At 45.9% G+C, this 12947-nt stretch overlaps 6 protein-coding genes across 6 annotated transcripts; 2 read left to right on the forward strand and 4 right to left on the reverse strand.

Annotated features, from left to right (window-relative positions):
* Positions 1–416: 416 nt before the first annotated feature.
* On the reverse strand, positions 417–2274 carry N7478_003878 (cytochrome P450; the record flags this gene model as incomplete). Its single annotated transcript, XM_056920092.1, has 6 exons — positions 417–629; positions 681–977; positions 1034–1213; positions 1265–1850; positions 1944–2039; positions 2096–2274. The coding sequence occupies 6 exons, from the start codon at positions 2272–2274 to the stop codon at positions 417–419; spliced, it is 1551 nt and encodes a 516-aa protein (XP_056783250.1).
* Positions 2275–3843: 1569 nt separating this feature from the next.
* Positions 3844–4653, forward strand: N7478_003879 (sulfotransferase family protein; the record flags this gene model as incomplete). The annotated part of the gene is made up of 1 exon (XM_056920093.1): positions 3844–4653. One exon carries the CDS (start codon positions 3844–3846, stop codon positions 4651–4653), a length of 810 nt encoding a protein of 269 aa, XP_056783251.1.
* A 187-nt stretch (positions 4654–4840) lies between these two features.
* Positions 4841–6626, reverse strand: glr1 (glutathione-disulfide reductase GLR1; the record flags this gene model as incomplete). The annotated part of the gene is made up of 3 exons (XM_056920094.1): positions 4841–5274; positions 5330–6162; positions 6244–6626. 3 exons carry the CDS (start codon positions 6624–6626, stop codon positions 4841–4843), a joined length of 1650 nt encoding a protein of 549 aa, XP_056783252.1.
* A 1418-nt stretch (positions 6627–8044) lies between these two features.
* On the reverse strand, positions 8045–9010 carry N7478_003881 (shikimate dehydrogenase family protein; the record flags this gene model as incomplete). The annotated part of the gene is made up of 1 exon (XM_056920095.1): positions 8045–9010. The coding sequence occupies one exon, from the start codon at positions 9008–9010 to the stop codon at positions 8045–8047; it is 966 nt and encodes a 321-aa protein (XP_056783253.1).
* A 659-nt stretch (positions 9011–9669) lies between these two features.
* On the forward strand, positions 9670–10098 carry N7478_003882 (uncharacterized protein; the record flags this gene model as incomplete). The annotated part of the gene is made up of 3 exons (XM_056920096.1): positions 9670–9844; positions 9905–9969; positions 10042–10098. 3 exons carry the CDS (start codon positions 9670–9672, stop codon positions 10096–10098), a joined length of 297 nt encoding a protein of 98 aa, XP_056783254.1.
* Positions 10099–10492: 394 nt separating this feature from the next.
* Positions 10493–11491, reverse strand: N7478_003883 (putative TIM barrel metal-dependent hydrolase; the record flags this gene model as incomplete). The annotated part of the gene is made up of 1 exon (XM_056920097.1): positions 10493–11491. One exon carries the CDS (start codon positions 11489–11491, stop codon positions 10493–10495), a length of 999 nt encoding a protein of 332 aa, XP_056783255.1.
* Between the last annotated feature and the right edge of the window lie 1456 nt (positions 11492–12947).

A 12947-nucleotide genomic window follows, 5' to 3' on the forward strand; every position in this document is an offset into this window, starting at 1 on the left:
CCAAAGAACAGTTCGACAGAGGCATGCTTTCGGGAGAGCTTGGATTGCGAAGGTGAGACCTTGGAAGGGTGGCGGCGGTGGCAAGTCGATTTAATATCAAAGGCTGCCAGTGATTTGTTGGGTGTAGTCACCAGTAACAAATATTGCACTATTCCGCCATCCATTGGGCGCTAATTACTACTAGCTGGCTAGCCAGCCCAAGAAACCTTTGAATGCCGATCATACGACATGTATACTAGTATTTCCCGTTTATCTTTCTAGCATCGCAAGAGAGTTTGGATATCAAGATTATATAACGGTCAATAAAATCAGCTTGATTGATTACACAATGGAACATGAAGAACATTGAAGGCAAAATTGATATCGGCGCTGTCCATTCCAAGAACAACCTGATATCCTGACAGCTTCGATAAAAATCAATCTTCGTACCTCGCAAAAATACTTTGCTGGGCCTGAAGTTCATCCTCAAACACTTTTCGATGCTTTTCAGTCCGTGCGGTTATATTCACCGGGAACCTTTGGGGAGAGAAGACGAAACCATCTGTGTATGCTGTCTTCACATCCCAGTCGATCTCCAAATTATTTGCGGAGATGTTAAAACCCCAAGTAATCTTGGCCATATTGAGCATCTGAACTGCATTAGTCGAGTCTCTAGAACTCTCTTTGAATGATAAACGTACAAGTGAGTTCTCTGCTAGTCGCTGGCCGGCGCATACCCTACGCCCTGCGCCGAAGCTATATGTAGTTCTGCGATGATCATTTGCCTCCTCTTCATCTTCAAGCGAGCCAAACTTGTTGTTCAAGAAACGTTCCGGGATAAATTTATCACCTGCATCGTACACTTCTTTCTCTCGGTGGATTGACCACGCGTTTGCGAAGACGATTGTTCCTGTGGGCAAATAGTATCCTTCATAATAATCGTCTTGTATGAGCATATGCGGGATACCACCAGGGGCAACAGGTCGCCATCGTACTGTCTATTATATAGCGAAACGTCAGTGGAAGATATTTGAGTTTCCACAGTCTGACGTACCTCGTTCATGCACGCTCTGAGATATGGTAACTTATCCAGGTCATTCATGTTCGGCGAACGCTCAATCCCGCAGATGCTGTCTAATTCCTCCTGGGCTTTTATAAGTGCGCTTGGGTTGCTGATCACACCCAGCAAATAAGACAGTAGAGTCGATGAAGTAGTATCAGATCCAGCTTCCATCTATTGTTCATGAGCATGTCACATTAAGCAGCAGACTCCACTATCACTGACCAAGATTCCTCCAAGATAAGCAACATGCTCGTCATCTAATCCCGTTTTTTGCTGATCCTGCAGGACTCGCTCCATGAAAGAGTCGGTGGTAGCCCCTTTTGCAATCCGAGTTTTGGTCTCTTCCAACAAACCAAAATATAACGCACGTTGCTCAGCCCGAATACTCTCTGCCTCGGTTTTCCAACTAGCAAAGATTCGCGGAAGATATCGCAGCCAAGGGAACGCATCAACTGGTGGTGTAGCGCCCGGCTCTAAGATACGAGTAAACCGTTCTTGCACATGGTAAAGCGCTCGAACCTTTGGGGACTCAAATTCAGCTCCACGTTGTCCGAAAACAGAAGACAAGACCACGGCAGTGGAATATCGTCGGATGTAGTCGTAGTATCCATTGGGGTTCTGGAGAATCTGGCACATCGTTTGTGTCGCTTCTGCGTTCTGGATTGGAAACATATCATCGACGGCTTTCACATTGAGAAGGGCCTGTACTGTTTTGCGAAGCAACCGCCACCCTGGCCCATATGGTACCAAGAGAATGTGAGTTTGATTAGGGCAAATGTGATCATTCCCGACATGATTGTCAGGGCGACTTGAGTATATAGCTCCTCTTTTATCTAAAAGTCTTCTTCGTGTTACTCGGAGCAATGGCATTTGACTGCGACTGGGAACTTGAATTACTCACTCCTTGACATGTTTCCAGCTGTTGAGAACAACGACATTCTGGGGACCCAGTTTGATTCCAACAATCGAGCCGTATGTTTGAGACCATTCATGGAACCTAGTGCAAAGTTAGAGTGGTTGTCTACAATGTGTTTGGTTGCAGGGCTGCAGTACTTGAGGAACGGTTTGGCCGGCGGTAGTTGGTGAAGGTTTCCAATAAAGGGCAAAATAGGGGGGCCAGCAGGGAAATCTTTAGGCCGCTTGGATGCCCAAAAGTACTTCCACAGAAGTGGGACAGTTGCACATGCAGAGAGGGCACAGAATACCTTGAGTATCGCTAAAACGAATATCATGATGATTCCGTTTTGAGCTAGGATAAACTGGGGATGTACTGAATTGAGCGAGGTCGGGAAGAGTCGTGGTAGATTAATGAGATGGATCTACCTTAGTCACGGTAGTGATTTTACCCAAGTCCTTCAATATCTGTTCTTGGACGTTATATAAATAAATCTCCACATTCATAGTATCATGATTGTTCTAAGTTCCCGTCTTGCGGGGAAGTGGATCAGGTATATGAGTACTCACATACGAGACAATAACGATGCAGGTTTGGGTTTCCAAGTCGGAAGAAGGTAGTTCATTGGCTAATGAAAGATGATGCTCCTGAGATACCCGAACAGATAAGGAATAACGCTGATGATAGCCCCGTTCATGCTCTCCTTCAGCTCTATTTACAGAATAAAGCGGGGTTGGGGTCGGAGGTTCCAGGGTTTGACGTAGCTGAGGTAAACATTGTTGATGAGTTGTCTTCTGCACATACGGTCTTATCCCCAACCTTTGATGATTGGATCGGATAGAGTGGCTCTCCGCCTGAGGTGTTCACGTCCTCTGCATCTCTCTTGGGAGCCTAGTTTCTTCATATTTATCGGTCTCTTTTCTTAGAAGACTCTTTGATGATCTTTTATTAACACACTCTCTGTAGTATAACTCAAAAACAGCCATATAGGACTCCCGCGGCCAAGAACTTAAACAAGGATTTGAGACAAAAGTCATTCTTCGTTAGAAATATTCCAAGGGGTTTTTCTAAACGGACAAAAAGAACGATCGGTGAGCAAAAACATGAAGTATTCTGCATGTGGTTACCCACCATACTACTAGTGCCGACTCGTATGCACTTGAAACCTGTTGTAGCCTTGTAGGATTCGCACCTATATCCCCTGTACCCTGCCGGCGGGTGACATTCATGAACTCATGGGTTTAATCGTCCATGCACTCCGTCCACGGATCTGGCTGATCAGCTCTAGCTCACCGAAACAAGCGACTCTAGTATCATCATATTCCTTTCGCCTAGTACGCATACTCTACATGGAGTGGAATGCGAGCCCAACCATATATTTGACCCACCCTGACCTTGGTCTAACCAGTTTAGGGATATCAGGATCAGAGAATATCTCAATATCGAGGTCTTGTTTGATTTAATGCATCTTGAGATACAAACACACTCTGACTTTCAACCTGAGGCTACAAACCTACACCAATTTAAGTACGTCGTAGCAATTTTATGTACTGCCTAATCGAGCTATATGGCGCGCTGATCTCCAATAAAGCGGGTCATGGAAATCATAATCGCCTGAATCTCGGTAAAGAAGGATCACACCACTCCATTACGACGAAAGAAAATGGGGGCCGGAATTATCTAAATAAACCCCCTAGTTCCAGCTCTACTTCAAGATCCGGATTGTTGAATAGACTGTTTTACCCCTTACACGGCATTGGGAGAGATAAGAATAAGTTCAATTTTGCTACATTTTACGCATTTATACATACTTTTACCCCTTATTTTGAGATTGGAATTGGAATTGGAGTCGGAGTTTCATATCAGCACTTCAACTTGGAAACAAACGCAAACACAACACAACATAATGGGACAGGCACCTTCAGTCCCTAAGCCGGGGACAAATATCCAAGTCATTGGAGCCGGACTTCCACGCACAGGAACCGCATCATTCAGTCGAGCATTGGAAATCCTTCTAGACGGCCCAGTCTTTCACGGCGGCACACAAGCAACACTAGGACCACCAGTTCAAATCAAAAGATGGATGGCAGCACTCCGTCTCTGGGACTTAACAACGGCCCCAGATTCAGACTCAGACTCAGACAAAAACGAACCCAATAAAAAAGCCATGCTTAATCTCATATCAACCCAATTGAATGGCTACGCCGCCTCAACCGATGCCCCGGGCGCCCAATTCACACCCGAACTAATGGAACTCTATCCAAATGCCAAAGTCATCTGTACTGTTCGGGATATCGAAGCTTGGGAAAAATCTATGAATCAAGTAATGCATTATTCCTTGCTTTGGTTTTTGAGGGGTCTTCTTCTTCCTTTGCCGGGTATGAGGCATTTTATTTCTTATTTGAATTTGTTGGGCGTGCAGTGGACGAGGCTTTATGGGGAGAAGCTTCCTACTAGACTTACTTATGAGAGACATGTGGAGTGGTTGAAATCTGTTGTGCCGGAGGAGAAGTTGGTATTTTTTGATGTTAAACAGGGGTGGGGACCGCTTTGTGAGGCGTTGGATGTTGAGGTGCCGGATCAGCCATTTCCACATATTAATGATGGGGAAGCTATTGATGGCGTTGCGAGGTTTCATATTAGACGGGGATTGATTAGCTGGGGGGTTATTTTGGGATTGGGCGTTGGGGTTTTGGGGTGTGTTTTGTATAGATGATTTGGTTAAATGGCGGGCTTGTTTGGTATTGTGGATAGATAGATGTATTGATTTAGAAGAATAGAAGAATGTTAGATGGACTGAGGTTTTGAGGGTATGATGATGTAGTATTAATTCAATGTTGTTACATCAGGCTGATGATTGAACAAATTGTGAGTGTTTAGATATCTACCACTAATCTCTACATTTATCGTAGGGTAACAAGCTCCTCGGCACTGGTTGGGTGAATGGCAACACAGCTGTCGAAGTCAGCCTTGGTAGCACCCATCTTGACAGCAACACCGAAGCCCTGCAGCATCTCGCCGACGCCGAGACCTAGAATGTGAAGTCCGACAACCTTCTCTTGGGGGCCGGCGCAGATGATCTTCATCTGGGTGGGGTTCTTAGCCTTCTCTTCAGCAGGCATAAGACTGTAGTACATATTGGTGAACTTGGTCTGGTAGGTCTTGATCTTATCATCGCCGTATTGTTGACGGGCTTCGGGCTCAGTCAGACCAATAGATCCAACTTCGGGGTGAGAGAAAACAACGGTGGGGATGTTCTCATAGTTAAGCTTCGCGGTTTTGAACTCGGCTGGGCCGAAGAGACGGCTACCGAGCTGACGACCAGCGGCAATTGCGACTGTGGCACTAGGTTAGCATGTTTGTTATTTGAGTTGAGAAGATGTTACACATACCAGGGGTCAGTTCAGCCTGTCCAGTCACATCACCAAGGGCGTAGACACCCTCTGCAGATGTGTTCTGGTACTCGTCAACCTCAACGTAGCCGTTGGAGTTCAGCTTAACACCTGGGATGTCCAGGCGCAGGTCCTCGACCTCTGGGGCACGACCGATAGCCCACAGGAGCTCGTTGACCTCAATGATTGAGCCATCATTGCTAATTAACTGGATCAGACGGTCCTTGCCCTTGCCGTCGCGGATGAGCTTAATCTCCTTGAAACCACCGTGCTGACGGTGCAATTGAACACCAGCGGCCTCATAGCGGTTGGTCATAGTCTGTTGGATCATGGGGTCGAACTTGCGTAAGAAGTTGTCGCCTCGAATGAACATGTGGGTCTCGACATCCATGGCGTTCATAACACCAGCCAACTCGACAGCGATGTAGCCTGCACCGACGACAGCGATCTTAGGGGGAAGTTCCTCGATCTCGAAGAAGCCGTCGCTGGTGATACCGTGCTCAGCACCGGGGATCTTGGGGATACTAGGATGACCACCGGTAGCGATCAAGATGTGCTTTCCGGCATAGCGGGAGGTAGTACCGTCTTCGTTGGCTACCTCAATGACCTTGGGCTCGACAAAGTTGGCACGGCCGTGAACAAGGTCAATGCCTTCGTTGTTCCAGTTGCGCTCGTAGATTCCGTTCAGACGCTTGATCTCAGCGTCGCGAGTCTCCTTGAAATACTTGTAGTCGAACTTAATGCCGGCGGGGATATCGTAACCGTAGTGCTTGCCGGTGTGGAGGGTCTCGTTAACAGTTCCGGCGTTCCAGGTCATCTTCTTGGGAACACAGCTAATTCTCCGTTAGCACCAAAGATTCCCGTCTATTATTGTATATCATTTTGAATATTCGAAACATGAGACGAAAACTCACCCAACATTGACACAAGTACCGCCAGATCGGCCACTTTCCACGATCAATGTCTTCGCGCCATACCAGCCAGCTGCGCGACGACCACTACCGCTACCACCGCTACCACCTCCCAGAACAATATAATCGTACTGTGCAACTTCGACAGGAGCCATTGTGGATGAGGGTTTGTTCTCGAAAATGGGGGAAGAAGAGGTAAAATGACGTGAGATTGTGGAAAGGCGCGAGCTCGGAACAACCGGTGTAGTCAATGGACGGTTTGAGGACGCCAGGGTTCTGTTGACGGTCGGAGGTTGAACGGTATGGAAATTTTTGACAGGAAACCGGGTCAAGGAGGAGCGAAAGCTGATCCGGGATGTGTTGGTGGGGAGGGAGCGGGAGAGCATGGAGGAGGGGTATGTACAAGAGGGGAAGTACAGCTCATAAAAAGAATAGTGACGATATTCCCGAATGAATGTCCAATCGTGATTGATAATTGCTTTGAGTCCAGATCGGGCGGTTCCGCTTCACCGCCTTTTGGGCTGTTTATGTAATGCAGCACATAGTATTTGACCAATCAGAACGCACCATCCAATCTTCTATGTAAATCCCGCAATATCTATGAAGCTTATAAAGCCTTACTACTTCAGATGCCGAATCCCAATTGCTTGCTTCAAGTTGAATAACTATATTAACTTCAAGGGAATGATTTTGTTGCGATGGTAAACCACATGGCGTTGTTTTGAGCTCTGTATACTGGTTTATACGGCGATTTCATTCGTACCGATACCTTCCAGTCTATATCAATCCCCGTCTACTAGTTACCTATGCATGATTTCTCAGCAAAGATCGGAAATGCATGTCAAACTATATGTAATCGGGACTACAAACCCGCAATCTAAGATGCCTCGGCTACTGTGTATTATTCGTTTATGCTGAATTTCAAACCAATAGTGATCTCGTGCAGAATTCAGATCCCTGGTCAAAAGAATCATAGATGAATTTATTGGATATAATATCTATTGAGAGTGTATAAAAAGAATACTATATCTCACAGCTGTTACTAAACTTAGAGCTCCATCAAATTTAATCACAAATAGTAATAAGCATTCCCCTCCTCCAGCTCGAGGAAAGTCGGTCTGTGTTGCTGAAATTCGAATATTTATAAAAGAGCTAGGCAACAGATTTAGTCTTCATACAGTACCTCAAACATATCCTCTCATTGTTGCAACCATATCTAGGCCGGATATAACCATTGATCGTGATTTAGGCGGCACCTACCCGCACCTATCAATTAATACACTACATCCCAGTCAAGATAGTACAAGGCACGATCGGGAAATAATGCACACACGGGTTTCCAGAAAGGTACCCGAACGATAGCGAGCTTCAGCACCGTGATTCATTCACGGAAAGTAGCTCTATCTTCAAAGACGTTGTCGCTATTGATACTTCTGAATGGTAATACCCCAAGAATTAGAATTCAGGCTGGAAACTATAATAAACTGACTTTTTCTAGGACAAGTAACTGGACAGACGGTTTATTCAATCTTGAAGTTGCCGCGGATTCTTCTGAGAAAGACTTTTATGACTTTTGTGAGCCAAACACTTGATTATGGCATTAATCCGTCTTCATCAATTGGAGGCTGTTATTCTATGATGTGTTTGAATGTGTACATGTACGAGTAACGAAGTTTGAGACAGGTTTTGTCTTCATATGAGCTGAATGTTTAAAAAAGAGATCATCCCTGATTTTTTCACCCTCGAGTGCAAGTAAATGTATTTTTATTCCGATACAAAATCTTCAAATTTAATCCCTGCTCAATTACCGGTGAAGTGCTTGACGTATAGCACTATTGGCAAGTTCCGAGGGTAAACTTTGAAGTGGTTTCTCGGTCCATAGAACAGCCTGCTCAATAGCTTGATGTTCCATCACATCTAATCCGTCAATTACCTTCCAGCCCAAATCTTGTGCCAAATTTGCCATGTAAGTCATCGGCGTGGGATCGTAACACATTTCTAAAAAGAGACGTGGAGATGTGTGATCTGGTTTGGTCTGAATCATGGTGGTCGTGATGTTGCGCGCAGTATGCTCAAGATCAGTCGTAGGTGCGATATCAGGTACTGCGCTTACTACAACGATGGGCGATGCAATTGCTTGCGCGGTATCGACGGTTTCCACGTAATGGATTTCTTGTTGTAAGCCCGCTTGCTTCAGTCCCATGATAGAAGACTTGGCCTCCTCCGGATCACGATTGATCAAATAAACGGCCTTTGCACCAAGGCCCTCGGTGAGGGCATAAATCGCAGACCGACAAGTTGCGCCACCACCAATAACTAATGCAGGATGATCTTGCAGATGGGTTCTGATTTCAGGATCCGCATTAAGTAGCGCCCGTTGTATTCCGATCCAGTCTGTGTTGGTTCCAATATAAAGCTGTTTTCCCTTACCGGATAGCTCCGGTCGCACATAAATAGTGTTGATGCATCCTATCTTCTGTGCTTCGGTAGTGATGGAATCAACAAGACTCAACGCCTGAACTTTATTGGGCATTGTCACGGCGGCGCCCATGAAATCATTCCTGCGCATGAGCCATGCTAAATCCTCCGGGTCTTTTGAGTCCAGTCTTATGTAACGCCATGGTAAGCCGACTTTCTGGAATATGGTGTTGTGGAAATATGGCGAGACTGAGTGAGCAATAGGTTGTCCAAATAGATACACCGTGCGTTGCTGGGCGACATCTCCCTTCGTCGGTGTTAGCGAAGGAGAGTCTCGAGATTCGTCAATCATTCTTGTGATTGAAATTGCAGATAGATATTCTATACGGTGCAAGCTAAATAAGTGAAGTTTTGTGACACACAAGTGGTTATACCCGGAAGTTCGATGGTTTAAATTGAACGGCTATGACTATTTCCAGCCAATCATGATTGATAAATTTTATTACCGGTGCGCACAGTACACACCGGGGTGTCCATGCTGAGATAGTATGAAGCAAACTGGCTTCGACATCCTTCGCACCATACATTGTAGTGAACAAAAGAAAATCTTGATAGAATATCCCTTGAAACGCCCAGAAATCTTAGAACCTGAAACAAAAACCTACTATCAGGAATCTTCACGGTCGCACCCCTACCAACCTTCAATATTCGCGCCAATTCCCCTTGTTTACCACACGCTCACATTCATAAAGAACAAGAATGCAAGGGGATGATTCAACCACCATCCCTACCAATCAAATCTACCAATATCTGCCTTCATGCCCTTGTAGACCTCAAGAGATTATTCATTCATTCAAAGCAAGACATTTTTCGCGTCGGCCGACTTCCTGGCAGCTTTGCTCCTTCTATAACCCAGCCACCACCTAGATATACTCATCAACGCCCTCATCCCTCTGCTAAATACTCACTTCTTCAACGTTGCTCATATTTTCAATATACCCAATCATCAATATGCGTCTCTCCTCTGTTCTCATCTTCGCTACCACCCTAGCTTTGGGTTCTGCGGGAAAGATTAACATGTCCTGTGACTTCGCGAAAGACAAAACTGGCATGCTTCAAGAGCCCTACTGCTGTCGTGATATGACGTCCGCAAGAGGAAACCCCAAAGCCAACGAGGCTGAAGACTGTAAGTTCTGAAACCCACAATCACACCCATAATAGATATATCTAATGTTAACTTGAATAGGCGTGAAACTCGAACAACCTCAGCTGTGCGAAGATAAATCTAGACCCGCATGCTGCTACACTATTGTAAGTTTTTATTTGCGATTTCTCGTTTTTTTATCTGCAGAAAACTAATTCGGTTTTTTTCTTTCACTCTAGGGCCCGAAGAAGATCTGTACCTCGCACGCTGTTTTCCAAAATGCGGATGATGTTTGAGGGAGTTGGCGTTGTTAGATGGGGCTATGTTCATAATTGTACACGATTGTTTCACGATCGGAGAATACCTCGCTACTTTTCTGGAGTCAATAATGCCCTTTGGCAAGAAATTGGGAATACATAACCGCTATTTTAAATTTGTTGCGCCCGTACTATGGCCATACATAATGCAATGTGTATGGAGGTCACGCGTTGCTATATAGTGGAGAGACGTAGGGTAATTGAGACTCGGAGATAAATATGAAAATATTTTAATAGTATGATGCGCTTGGTTCGTTAAGATAGGGGATCCAATGATCAACCCACAGGATATTGTAATGCTTGAAATGTATACGCCAAAATGCCATGAAAAAGAAAGACGAGTTGCGAAACCCAAAGTATCCAAAATCACCTCTCAGTTAGAGTTCACGCTCAACATCCTCTCTGTGTTCGTCCTGAATAATTTCTCCGCGAGTCCAGGCACCTCCTCACAAAGATCTAAGCACCACTCTGTAAACGGACTGATGTCGATCCCAGTGAAGCGGGTATGAGGCCAGTCTGTAGCGTAGATGACTCGGTTCGGGGCAGCGGTTAGGAATTCGTTGGCCATCGCCTTCAGCTGGTGTTGCGTTTGGTCACCAGTAAGTCGATAAGGGGCAGATACTTTGATGTAGGTATCTCCTCCTTGGATGAGAGAGATGACCGACCGAAATCCGGGTAGTTGATAGGGATCGAAGGGGGTGTCGTCCGGACCTTTGGGAAGGGATGATAGTTCTGGGCTGCCAAAGTGGTCGATGCAAAGGGTAACTCCGAGACTAGGCGCAATAGATTCTAACAAAGGCACCATCTTTAGAGGAAGGTAGAGTTCTATAACCCAGTTTCTGGGTCGTGCAATATCTGCGTGTTGACGTAAGGTTTTCTCCAGCTCCGACTGCTGCATCACCTTCCCGACGGATTGGAGGTTCACTCGTAGACCACGAACTCCAAGTGCGTGCCATTCTTCTAGTGTCTCAGTCTGAATGTTATCAGGGTCGACTACAACGACCCCGCGGCCCCGATATGGGCCCAGTTTGGTGAGTGCGGCCAGGAGACAGGAGTTGTCTGTGCCGTAGATGGAAGGCTGGACAAAAACAAGGTTCTTCACGCCAATAGAGGCTTCGAAGGCAAGAGCATCAGCCAAGGTGTGGACTGCTGGTTGGTATACTGCTGATCTAGAGACTGGGAACCGTTGTGGCTCCACGACATGCATATGGCTGTCCCATGACTGCAGGGGAAGCCTGTGCTTCAGGGGCAGCGGGGAGACTGCGGGCGTGTGACTTAAGCGCTTCTCAATACGCGGTGAGCGGATCGCAGTCAATGATAGACGTGGTGAAGTTCCCAAGATATTGGAAGAGGGCTGAGTGGAAGTCAACATGCTGATCGCTGATAAAAGACACAAAATGGCTGATAGATGTGAAGAGATGCCAGAAAAATGAGAACAATATAGGAGATGGTTTGAAACAATGCCAACTTACCTTCACCCCTAAGCAGGATCTGATACTGGGGCCTGTCACCCTCATGACGGCCCTGGCCGGCAACATGCCGTTGTGTCGTCGGTCAACGTCCGTGCCAGCCCTGAATCGAGCTAACTGGTTGAAAAGCAAGGAAACGGTTCAACTTCTGAAAATTTTTACCGTGCCGCGTCCCAGTCCACTCCTTCAGCCTTTCAGATATGACCCACTGGCAACTTTAACAGTCTATTGGGGAACGTGGGAGGATAAATGTGGTGTAGGGGGAGTGCGCGGAAGTCGTCCGAGTGAGGCTACCCACTCTGATGGCGAAGGCGATGGGAGTCAAGCGAGCGGGAAAAACAAATTATAGAAAAGTTATTTCCACTCTTTTTTCTTCCTTCGGTAAGTGCCGCCCATTTGAACCACCTTGCTTTGCAAATAAAGCCGAAATGCCAGCACTCAAAAGGGGCTTTGTACAGGCGGAGCCATAGCGCGGTTTGTAGCGCGGCGCGATCCGGTCTGAAGAAATAGAATGGAGCCGAGCCGAATTCCGGTGATCTAGACGCATGGACTTATGCGAACTGTGCTGCAAGTATATCAACTGGCCGACCCACCAGCTGTTCATGAATGTTATGTATAATCTCGTTCTAGTTCAGGTGTATATGATCGCGTCAGTCAACATGCAACCTGCACATGTAGATGTACAACCCAGTGTGGCTTAGCCTCGGCAAATCAAGCGAACATTGGCCCCATGAATGCAGTAGAAGGATTCAAAGCGATACGAACACGATAACTTGAATTATCAACTGTTGGTTTTATGTAAAGCAAAGGCCTTGTTAACTAGTTCATTTGTCTTATCATCATCTTATCGCTTAGATTTTTTGATGTGATGTCTATTGCCCTAAACCATGTCAAGTTCTACTTTGGAGGTAATATACAAAAGTCCAAGCAGACTTTGACTGCTTATTCACTAGGCACACCCAAAATGCGATCTGGAGAATGATAAATTAAGTAGCTAATTTGTTGATATGCTTCGACTTATAGCATAAACTTGGTATAGATGCTTACTTTAAACATAATAAAGTTCAAGTTGTACATACATCAACCATGACTATCCTAGATCATATATGTGCACCCGTAAGCCTTAATAGAATACCTACTATCAACCTCAGGCTCATTCATGAATGAAGTCAGAAGCTTAAACACTCTCTACTGAATGCGAAATGACTTCGCCGTAGCCCTGCAGGTGGCGGACCCACCACTACTTTACCACAACCGCAACGACCCAGAGCCCCACTGAGGCTTTCCACCTACCCTATCAGCATCACTCACAGCAAAAAATCTCTGGTGCAAAATTCAAAATCGCCCATCCAATTTGCC

This window comes from Penicillium angulare (genome assembly GCF_028827245.1).
Source record: "Penicillium angulare strain IBT 27051 chromosome Unknown utg000003l_segment0_segment0, whole genome shotgun sequence".
In the NCBI taxonomy this organism is placed as follows: Eukaryota; Fungi; Ascomycota; class Eurotiomycetes; order Eurotiales; family Aspergillaceae; genus Penicillium; species Penicillium angulare.